This window comes from Vipera ursinii, assembly GCF_947247035.1.
Source record: "Vipera ursinii genome assembly, chromosome: 2".
Classification (NCBI taxonomy): Eukaryota; Metazoa; Chordata; class Lepidosauria; order Squamata; family Viperidae; genus Vipera; species Vipera ursinii.
In genome coordinates, this window is record NC_139513.1 from 71,305,197 (window position 1) to 71,316,091 (window position 10,895).

The 10,895-nt window shown below is 37.9% G+C and overlaps 1 protein-coding gene across 1 annotated transcript in view; it reads left to right on the plus strand.

Moving 5' to 3' along the window:
* The window catches only part of GNAI2 (G protein subunit alpha i2), a 126,669-nt gene extending 118,385 nt beyond the window's left edge, over positions 1-8,284 (plus strand). Inside the window, exons 7-9 of the mRNA XM_083351723.1 lie at positions 1,540-1,693; positions 5,650-5,875; positions 7,053-8,284. Coding sequence (XP_083207849.1) covers positions 1,540-1,693; positions 5,650-5,840 — 345 coding nt within the window. The 3' untranslated portion in view covers positions 5,841-5,875; positions 7,053-8,284. The remainder of the gene's footprint in view (positions 1-1,539; positions 1,694-5,649; positions 5,876-7,052) is intronic.
* The last annotated feature ends 2,611 nt before the right edge of the window (positions 8,285-10,895 follow it).

Consider the following 10,895-nt stretch of genomic DNA (forward strand, 5'->3'; position numbering starts at 1 on the left):
CTAGAGATTCAGTTGTCTGCATGCAAGACAGGTACTGTATCTGACCTATTCATTTGTCAAATGCCTAGCCTGTTCAACTCCGAACTTACTGCATGAGTGGTTTCTCAACTTTAAAAAGTAAACAAAAGTAAAATGAAGATACTTTATATAAAAGCACAACAGTTGTCTAAAGGACAATGTAACATATTGCAACATATCTGCCACCCCCATTAAAATGTGCACTTCTGAAACATTTTAATGCAAGGCCTCAGGAAAACAAGTTTTTAGAGGCAGCATAAGGGTGAGGATCACTTGGATCTCCAGAAGGGTGTTGTTCCAAAAGGCAGGTGTGATGACAGAGAAGGACAATTTTCTGGGTCTTGCTAGATGATTTTGTTTAATTGATGAGACACAAAGCAAACTGACTCTGTTGAAATGAACAGGATAACTAGACACAATCGGAGACATTATAGTTGTCTCTAGGTGCTAGACCAGTACCATGTAATGTATATAGATGATAACCATCACCTTGAATTGCACCCAGAAGCTAACTGGCAAGCAGAGCAGCTCATGTAGCAGGGCTGTAATATGGTTATATTGATATTATTTATTATTGCTTGCTTCATTCTGTTCCAGCTCTAATATCCATGTGTCTTCAAGGGCTGTACCATGTAGAGCAATTCCCCTGTGCTGTTCACAGTACTAGGTTTCATTTTGTGTATTATAACATCATAAAACAGCAGTGTGTAATTCATCTTTATGGTACTGGTTGAAGAGTGCACAGAGTTTTAAAACTGCATGTACTGTACATGAAATATAGGAAACTATTAACTGTCTCTTGAGTATTTGCTAATTTGTTCAGTTTATGTGATGACTTTCTACTTATGTGAGTATCCAAGGCAGCTAACAAGAATTAAAATAAAGAAAATATATTTTTTTAAAAAAATAAATAATTAAAATAACCCTTTTCACATTTTGTTAATATAAAAAAAATAACAACAAAAAGATTGCAAAAAAGATAAAACAAACAGAAGGACAAAAAGTAAAAGGACAAAAACATCTGGAACATATAGAAAACAAGTTATGTCTTAATGCAAGCATTATATCTTGAACATGCAGAGTAAGACTGCTCAGCCTTTCGTTTCACCAAAAGAGAGAACCAGTATATAAGCAAACCACATGCATCAGTCCATGCTTGTAAATCCAGGTTGGCATTGTAGGTCCATGATAAAAAAAAAGTAATATTATTTACTCTGCCCCGCCCTTCCTAAAGCCATCCTCCTTTACGTAATAATGTTTACATTTTAAAACCATATTTCGTCTTCCCCAAATCGTCAATATCGAACTTAAACCATAATGAAATGATAGTGGATGAAGCCTCTACCATATGCTGAAGTATGCTTTCAGCACAATGAAGTTGACATCAGTCACTGAAACATTTTCTGAGGTGTTCAATAAATATAAGGAAAAGGTCTTTTGTTAACTTAATCTAAACATTACAAAAACAATATTCTTGCAGTAAGTTCATTTTTCAGCTGAGAATGTTCTCTGTCTTGACAGAATCGGATGCATGAAAGTATGAAGCTGTTTGATAGTATCTGTAACAATAAGTGGTTCACAGATACTTCCATCATTCTTTTCCTCAACAAGAAGGATCTTTTTGAAGAGAAGATCATCCACAGTGCTTTGACTATCTGCTTCCCAGAGTACACAGGTAAACATTTCCTTTTTTTAACCTTTCAAATTTGCTCTATTATCTCCATGTCTTACAATGAGTTAATGATAGACTTAATTTAGGTTAAGAATAAACCTGATACAATCCTTTAGTTGCATTACAATGAATGCCTCCTTAGGTCAACTCCTACACCCTATAATGATGGTTGGGTTCACTGAAGAACTGTTTTAAAAACCCAGTATGTTATCTGTTCTACAGATAATCCTCAGTTAACAATGATAATTACAACTGGAATTTCTAGCACTAATCAATGCAGTCATAAAGTGCAATATCATGTGACCATATTGTTTAGTGATGGCAATCATGGCATGAACGTGGTGGGGCTGGGGGTAGCTGCTACCGTGTGGAGGTGGCGGGGAAAACAATTCATAAAGCAACTTGCAACCTTCCCTGTTGGCTTCCTTGTTGACTTTGCTTGTGGGAAACTGGCAGGGAAAGTGGCAAATGGTGATCACCTGACTTCAGGATGCTGCCACTGTTATAAGTGTGAGCCATTTGCCAAGCAATCATGTGACCACAGAGGAGCTGGCATGGCCAGAACTTCAGGGACTGGTCATAAGTATCAGTCATAACTTTGAATAATTGCTGAATGAATGGTTGCTAAATGAGAATTACCTGCATTCCCTAATCATCCATAATACCAGTTAGTAAGCAAACCATTTAGGGGGAAAAATATAAACCCAGAAGAGGAACCTCTGCTGCTGTTCCTTCCGTTCTCCAAACATGCTGTAAATGAAAAACTTTCACCTTCTTTCTGTACTTTCACTTTGAAAATGAGCCAAATTTATTTAAAATACTTAACTTCTCCGCTATTTCAATTCCTTTGGATTCTTTTGTGAATTTTCAAGACTTTTTAAAAAGTTGCTTGTTTTCTTTCATGTTCCCATCAATATTAGAAATAGTTTTTACTATTTGAAATACAGCAGGATATTACAATTTACTATGTATTTTCCACAGTATACTGAACATTCCAATGTATTTTTGGGATCTTAAACACATAATGTTCCCACATACAGCTCTGCCTTTTACCTACATGATATTTCTTTTCAAGTATATTTTATCCCTTGAAACACTACGAAACTTGATTGAGGCAGCTGTATTTATATTTATAATCTTTGAGAATAATACTGCAGAAAAAATTCTTGGCTAGAGAGATGTTCAAAGTACACTTCAGACAAATCCGAAGTCCCCAGAGCCTCATGCAATTAATGATAAAGAGGACAATAGCAGCAAAGTTTATATATTGCTGAAAACTTCAATCCAGAAACAAGGGTATGCGTCCAATAATGTTGAGGATTCATCGATATTTTGCCATATGGTCCAACAGCCAAGCTGCTACATGCAGCTAAAGAAATATTTTGTGGAATAATTCCTCTAGATCAGGGGTAGAGAACCTTGGCTCTTTTATGACTTGTGGACTTCAATACCCAGAATTCCTGAACCAGCCATGCTGACTCAGAAATTCTGGGAGTTGAAGTCCACGAGTCATAAAAGAGTCACAGCTCCTTACCCCTGCTCGAGATCATTTCATGCAAATTGCATCAGAGATGGAAGAAAACTGGGAATGGGAGGAGGAAGTTGATGGGGAGAAGACAGTGAGCAAACATGTTTCCACAAACCAGTTCAGAATGACAGTGCATTGACCTCAGCCAATCAAAACCAATCCAAGTAGCAACACTGTTCATCAATAGTAGTCAAGAAGTTGTTAATTATACTTGCAAATGCACATGCTTTCAATTGCAAATAATCTTTATGTTATATTGTGATAGTGAGAAATATAAGGAATTTCTAATGAATTCATTCTGGGTGAGTAATTAAAAAAACATTACTTGAAAGGGTAGCTATGGAGACTATCTGCGGAATCTACTCTCAGTACAGGAGGTATTATAATTGTGAAACTTCCTCCAAAATTTCCAAGTGCAAAAGAAAACAGCAACTGTGAATCTAAAAAGAAATTTTGCAGAAGGAGGCCAATTATTTTGCAATGGTTGTAAGAACTTCAAGTTTGTACAGTCTTTATATATGTGTATAAGATTATGTGTTCCACAATTTAAGTAAACACTAATACTAACCCAGCAAAATTCTGTATCGCCTTCAAAATGGTATTGGGAGAAAAAATATTCAGCTGAAGTGCAGTTGCTAAAGCACAAGAACCCAATGGAAGGAATGTATCAATCTAAGCATGAATAAATTGCCATCAAATGAAAGCAGAATAATCATTTGCCATCTGCAGATTTATAATGCACAGGAACATATAAATGTGAGAAATGGGGCATTAACAAGTTATTGAACTGTTTACCTGTACATTTTGATTAGAATACCTGGAGAGGGGAAGTATATTGTATATTTATTTTTGTTTATTAAGAAAATTTGTATGGCTAGCCAATTAACTCATGGTAACTCTGAGTGGCTTACAGAAATAAAACCCCAAATACAAAGCACTAAATAAACTCATCCCCCACTAGTGGCAACAATCCTTCCAAAATTCAGTGCCCTTCAGTATTTTATTTATTTTTTATTTTAATTCCATTTATATCCCCCCATTTATATCTTTAATACCCTTAATCCTCACCCATACATGACATTTAGCCATCATGCTTGTAGATTATAGCTCAAACACACTTGGCAAGGAACAATTTCAGGAAAGACTGTTTCTGCCTAAGAACAAAATTGCATAATACTCCAACTTCCTTTCTGTTAGCATGTGCATTTTCGGTCATAAAACATCCTATTCACTTTTGGTATTTTCCTTCAGATCTTTTTACTTATTTATTGCAGATGCCTCAATGTCACCGACTTAAACTGGCTTTTGAATGGTATCCTCTCTTAATCAATTTCAGTGCATTTAAAAACAGCACTTATCAATCATACTATTACTCTACTACTAATCTACTAGACTACTTGGACATTCGGAATATCAAAAGCAGGAATAGGCATTAAAATTGCTTGAAGATATATTAGTAACATCAGATATACTGATGATACCACTTTGGGGTCCTGGCATTAAGGAAGACTTAAGGAATCCTTTGCTGAAAATGAAGATCAGGCATACAAAAACTGGTTTGATAGTCAATATTAAAAGAACTATGGTTATGTCAACTTTTAACAGCAACCAAACTCAAAGAGGGAGTGAAAGATGTAGTGAAAGTAATAATAGACTCTGTTTTGTTTTACTCCAAAACCCATAAGATTAGAGATTGTAATAATGAAATAAATATGTGTCTGCTTCTTGGGAGAAAGCCTATGAGAAAAATAGATTTAAAAAGTACAGAGACACCACAGTACCAGCAAAGGCATATGTTGTCAAAGCCATGGTCTCTCCAGTTGTAACACATGGCTGTGAAAACCAACTCATCAGAAAGGCGGAATGAAGAAAAATTAATGCATTTTAACTATTGTGCTGAAAAACAATCCATATAATAGCTATATAGGGAATTTGTAGCAAATTATCTCTCTCTTGAAGCCACTTCCTTTTATGCAGAGAGATTGTGTGTTAACTACAGATCTGATTGATTGGATCATTTTAAGTTTAGTTTCCTTGATGGGACTCAGCCTTGTTGCTCAGAATTTCACAGAAAGGAGCCGGCAAAATGCCATCTTCGTCCTCTCCCCTCCCCTTCCTTTCCCTTCACCCTTTCCCTCTTCCCCCATCCCTCCCACAATTTAGTTTTGTTCCACCCTTACCTAGTTGCTAACTCAATATCTGGCAGAGGAGGAAAACACAGCCTTTTCCGGAGTGTCTTGCTAAGCTTTTCATAGCAACTCTTACATTTGCTGGCTGTTTAACCTGATATTGTTTATGTGGATGGAGGATGGTTCTTTTTTAAGCTAATGTACTGCTTCTTTAAAGGATCCAAGCTAAAAACTGAGTCAATGCACCTAGTTTTGGCATAATAATCTTTCTAATCATGGTTCTTTCTCTCCGACCTTCTCAGGGGCCAACCGATATGATGAAGCTGCAGGCTATATTCAGAACAAGTTTGAGGAGTTGAACAAGAGAAAGGACACCAAGGAGATCTACACCCACTTCACTTGTGCCACTGATACCAAGAATGTGCAGTTTGTCTTTGATGCTGTCACTGATGTCATCATCAAAAACAACCTGAAGGACTGTGGGCTCTTTTAGCTCTTCAGATGGCATCTACTGAGGAAAATAGAAAGGTGAGGCGTTATTAGAATAATGAGATCGTTTAAGGCTACTTGTGGTGAATAATCACACTTGCGAACTTTAAAATAAAGGTGTCTATGCCAGTTTCCTGAAAGCAAAACTGGAAGCACTTATCTGAAGTGTTTTATTTGAGTAAACATACAAGTCTAATTGTATGCAGGGGGGTAATATTTTCCATTTCCCAAGATGAGGTAGAACCACTGTCATTGATGTTCACTGAATATAAACATATGCAGTAAAGATCATGGTTTTCTGGATATAAGATGGGTTTCTATATCTGACAAAGCCCACTGTCAAAATCTAGATCTTATCTGGGTAGTGGTTACGTTAATTTGGAATTGTCCAAACTAATACGAACCACAAAGCCTTACTAAAGGACCCATGATTGGTGGGTTAAGTATTCAAGGTTCCAGATTAACTTCAGAGACTAAATAAGTATATATTTATTTTATTTATTTATTTTAATTCCATTTATATCCCGCCCTTCTCCGAAGACTCAGGGCGGCTTACAAGCTTAGCAGTAGCCTTCATTCTATGTATATGCCTGCTTGTTAGGGCTTTCACACACACACCCCCAAGCGGCATTATTACAAAGTCAGCTTATTGCCCCCAACAATCTGGGTCCTCATTTTACCTACCTCGGAAGGATGGAAGGCTGAGTCAACCTTGAGCCTGGTGGGATGCAAACCTGCACTAATTGCAGACAGCTGGTGTTACTTAAGGAGGCATTAGCCCACTGCAGGGCAGAGTGAATGCTGTACTGGATTGAACACTGGTGTGTTTGTGTGTACCGTTTATCATACATATAACCCATTCTCTTGCTTACACAAGTAGTATATAACAGACCACTTATTTTGAATGCTCTTAGGAACATGCAAAACACTACATTTTAGGAACCAAGTATTCCAGGAGAAAAGAAGTCCTCCAAACCAAGCTGATCTAGCTATTCCAGGAAGATTTTTTAGAAGTTTCCAAGTGTAGTTCAATCACTTTGCTTTTTGGAAAACCTATTTTTAGGAGAATGTTGAGCCTGTCATAGAACAACTGGATTGTCTTAGTCCAAATCAAAATAGAACTTTCTGGAGTCCCCAGAATTTATTGTTTCCAAATACAGAGTTTTGTAACTCTGTAAATGTGCATATTAACTTCCTTTTGCTCTTCCCACTGCAGGATACTTGAACTGCTCCATATGAGGAAGAGGCTGGTGTTGATGAAGGGAGGACTGCATCATTTAACAACTTCTGCTTCTTAAGTTTTGTTCCATTCCTTTAAATATTCCTAATGATGAGACTTTGGCAATTCTTCCTGTCCAAAGGACAGGGCCCATTGTTTCCCCTGCTCTGTGCTGTCTAGTTGCCTCCTGCAGGCTGTGTGTCTTCTCCCTATGCCCACAAAGCCTTACTAAAGTACCAATGATTGGTGACTTGCCATAGTTGTAACATTTCCATATATGCCCCCTTTCCCCCCCCCCCTCTTTCTTTAACTGAAACCCAGATGGTAGCAAGTCTCAAAGGGCTTTGGATACGTTTGCCATGCTCTTTACCTTCTTTTTTAAGATACAAAGTGGGATTTGGGAGTGGTTTTTTTCCCCTTTTCTTTATTTTTGTCCAAGCAACTTTCTGTCTGGCCCTGCCAAAGCAATCTACAGTTCATTTGTTTTTTTTTGTTTTGTTTTTTTTACCTTCCATCAAGAGGAGCTCTTGCCATGGAGCAAGTTTTTCAGCTCCTACCTCTGTAATTTGCACAGACCAGCAAAAAAATAATAATAATAACATTCCTTAAGAGTAAATTTGTGCAGGAAAAGCTGGTCTATTGTTTTATAAGAAACCCTTTTTAAAAAAAAATCATATTTAAAATGTCCAGTAGTAAACGGTTGAGTTGCCCAGTATGAGCTCATCTTCTCTAGTAAATTTGTGCCTTGAGGGTGTCTGTTATGTTTACATCTGTTCCTTAGTTTGCTTCAACGTGCATTGTGTTTAGAATAGAATACGGTGGGTTCCTTCCCCTGTTTCCCAGCCCTTCTCTCCCTTTTTTGCTGTGGACCAGGCCAAGCTTTTTATGATGGGGCAGTGCCCATGCATTAAAACATGTTTCTTCCTGGACACAGAATTAGGTTCCTAAGGGCTAAGATTCCACTAAGCAATGTCAAATTTCCATTCCTTTGTGCCCCACTCCCAGGGCCCGAGGGTGCACCTGAGGTTGCTTGTAATGTCAGGTCTATTTTCATGTCTTTTCTTAGCTCTAACTGTAGTGTCAGCTGAAGAAATGCTGCTGTATGTAAGCGGTCCTGCCTGCTGTGCAGTTGATGGGCACTGGGCCATTAGTAACCGTCAGACGCAGCCTAGCTTTTATCACGTTTTACCAAATTGTTCACATGGTTTGAAATAATAAAAAGTAGAAAGAAAGTCTTTCTTTGAACTGTGTTGCTTTTCTTCCATCGTTCTTAAATTATGTTTGAGCACAGTGTTTCATGGTGGGTTTTAATGATTGGATGATTTTCCTTGGCTCATGGTACAAGTTTGTTAGCTTCTCCTAGACTTTTAAAAACAAAAACAAAACTGGAGATGTTTTTGACTATAACTGCGAGATCATTGGATATTGTGATTGAGGTACATCTTTAAAAAAACAAAACACTACATTGCACATGCTCACACTATAAAGTAGAAATATTCCTGTTTTGGAAACATGCTATCATTTACTCCATATGTTCGGTCTTTCTAAAGAGTTTTGTGGCCTTGGATGAGTGCTTTGTTTTTTTCTGAAGTATGTAAACTTCAGCAGAATCCCCATAAGGCTGAAAGGGAAAATATAAGTTATGAATAATAAATACAGAAAAAGGGAAATGTGTTATAATCTTCAAATATAGTCTTTCCTTAAATACGTACATATGACATATTTCAATATTTCAGTTCCAATATCTCAGGGGCTGCCACAAAGAAGACGGGGTCAGCCTATTCTCCAAAGCGTCTGAAGGCAGGACAAGAAGCAACGGATAGAAATTAACCAAGGAGAGAAGCAACCTAGAACTAAGGAGAAATTTCCTGACAGTTAGAACAAGTAATCAGTGGAACGAGTGACCTCCAGAAGTTGGGGTTGCTGTAACCCTGGAGATTTTTAAGAACAGATTGGACAGCCATTTGTCTGAAATAGTATAGAGTTGACCTCCAAGGTCTTTCCAACTCTGTTATTATATAGTATATGTTATTCTTTTGGCTTATAATCTAGACCAGGGGTCAGCAACCTGAAACAGTGAAAGAGCCACTCGGAACCGGTTCCCTCACAAAAGGAAAAACTGGGAGCCGCAAAAAATGTGTGCGCATACACGTACATACGCACATGCGCAGAACAGGATTTGACTGAAGAGTGGAGGCAAGGCGAGATATGCACCTACCCTGCATATTTGAATTGATTGGTTGAACTTTTTTAGTCCCACTTTTTTTTTTTGGACTGCACATGGCAGAGGACTGGGAGCCGCAGGAGACGGCTAAAAGAGCTGCATGCGGCTCCGGAGCCACGGGTTGCAGACCTGTGATCTAGATGAAAAGAGCCATGTTGTAAGGAAATACTGAAGAAAGTACAGGAACCTCTGGTCTTCCTACATGTTCCAGTGAAGTATTGGCCCTTGAAGATCTGTGAGGCCATCTAGCATGTTGGCTGCCTCTCCTTGCTTGGACTAGTGGGAGGCATTAAGACAAATGTCCTTACCTATTGTCACAAAAGTTAAACCTTTCTTGTTTTCAAGAAAAGCATTCAGCCAGAGACTTTAACCTGAAAATACCAAAAATCAGTAGTAAAGCAATGTGCCAGGATTGTTTTTACTGCATCTTTATGGAAATGTCCACAATGCGTACATAGTTTGGTAACAGGTAAAGGAAGACTTTAGAAAAAAGATATAACACATATAAGCCATATATAACACTTGTAGCTTGGTCCTAGTTGTTCGTACATATTTTTCATAATGTTCACAATGTAAACAGTCATTTTTACTTGTTTTCTGCATTCAATTTGCACTACGTAATAGAGGACCTATTACAGTACGGCAAAAAGAAAATTAGGACCACAGATGAGTTTGCTGGTAGCAAATAATATCAGGTGACTTGATTAATATCTTCCAAGATGAAGTTTACCCAAAGGGTCAAATTCATGATTAACAAGTGGAAGTTATCGTAAATCTTAGAACTTGTAGGAGGAGAAGAGTGACCCATTACCGTGGACCCCAAAAAGCCACACTCCACCCCCCTCCTTGGTTGCATGGTATGTGTTGGGGATGACCATCACCAGATTTGAGCAGGCTTCTATTTGATCTTCATCAGGCAGCCTTGTGACTCGCAAGTCTGGTCTCATTACTGCCCCTTTCTGTTGTGAACACATTGACAAGCTTGTCTGTAGAAGCTCCCAAGTGTGCAAAACTAGAAGAAAAATGTTATTTGCAGAATAACTGTTACAATTACACTTTGTGCAAATGTCATAATTATTCCAACAGCAGGGCTATCCTTTGCTGTCCAAAATATAATGCATAGTTTTGATAATAGCCATGTTTTCCCATCATTCAGAGAAAGTGGTGTCGTTAACGAAAAATCAAGAGTGAACAAGGAAAAAGACATTAACAGAATTAGCCAGTATCAGCAAGCAGGTTCATAATTGAGGCAAGGCCACACATGCTAACAGCCTTAGAGGCACAGCTGTGGCTCAGATACTGGAAGAAAGAATTTGCTGGCCTGTTTTTCCTGCTGAAAGTGAAAGTAATGAAGAAATGTCAAAATGTAAGCATACCACAACTGGGGAACATTTAGTAGCAGATTTTTCTAACTTTTTTTTTTTAAAAAAAAAAGGCTGGTAAGCTAAACATGACTCGTGTAGCCCAGCTCCTAGGATGGAACAACTATTTTCTTGAGTCTGGATAATTATTCCAGACAATACCAGTTTGCAGGAAAAATAACTGCAATGTAGGAATTATTGCCCTTTTACTTAGCTGAATTGGCAGTGCTGATTTTAATCAAGATGATGTAGGAG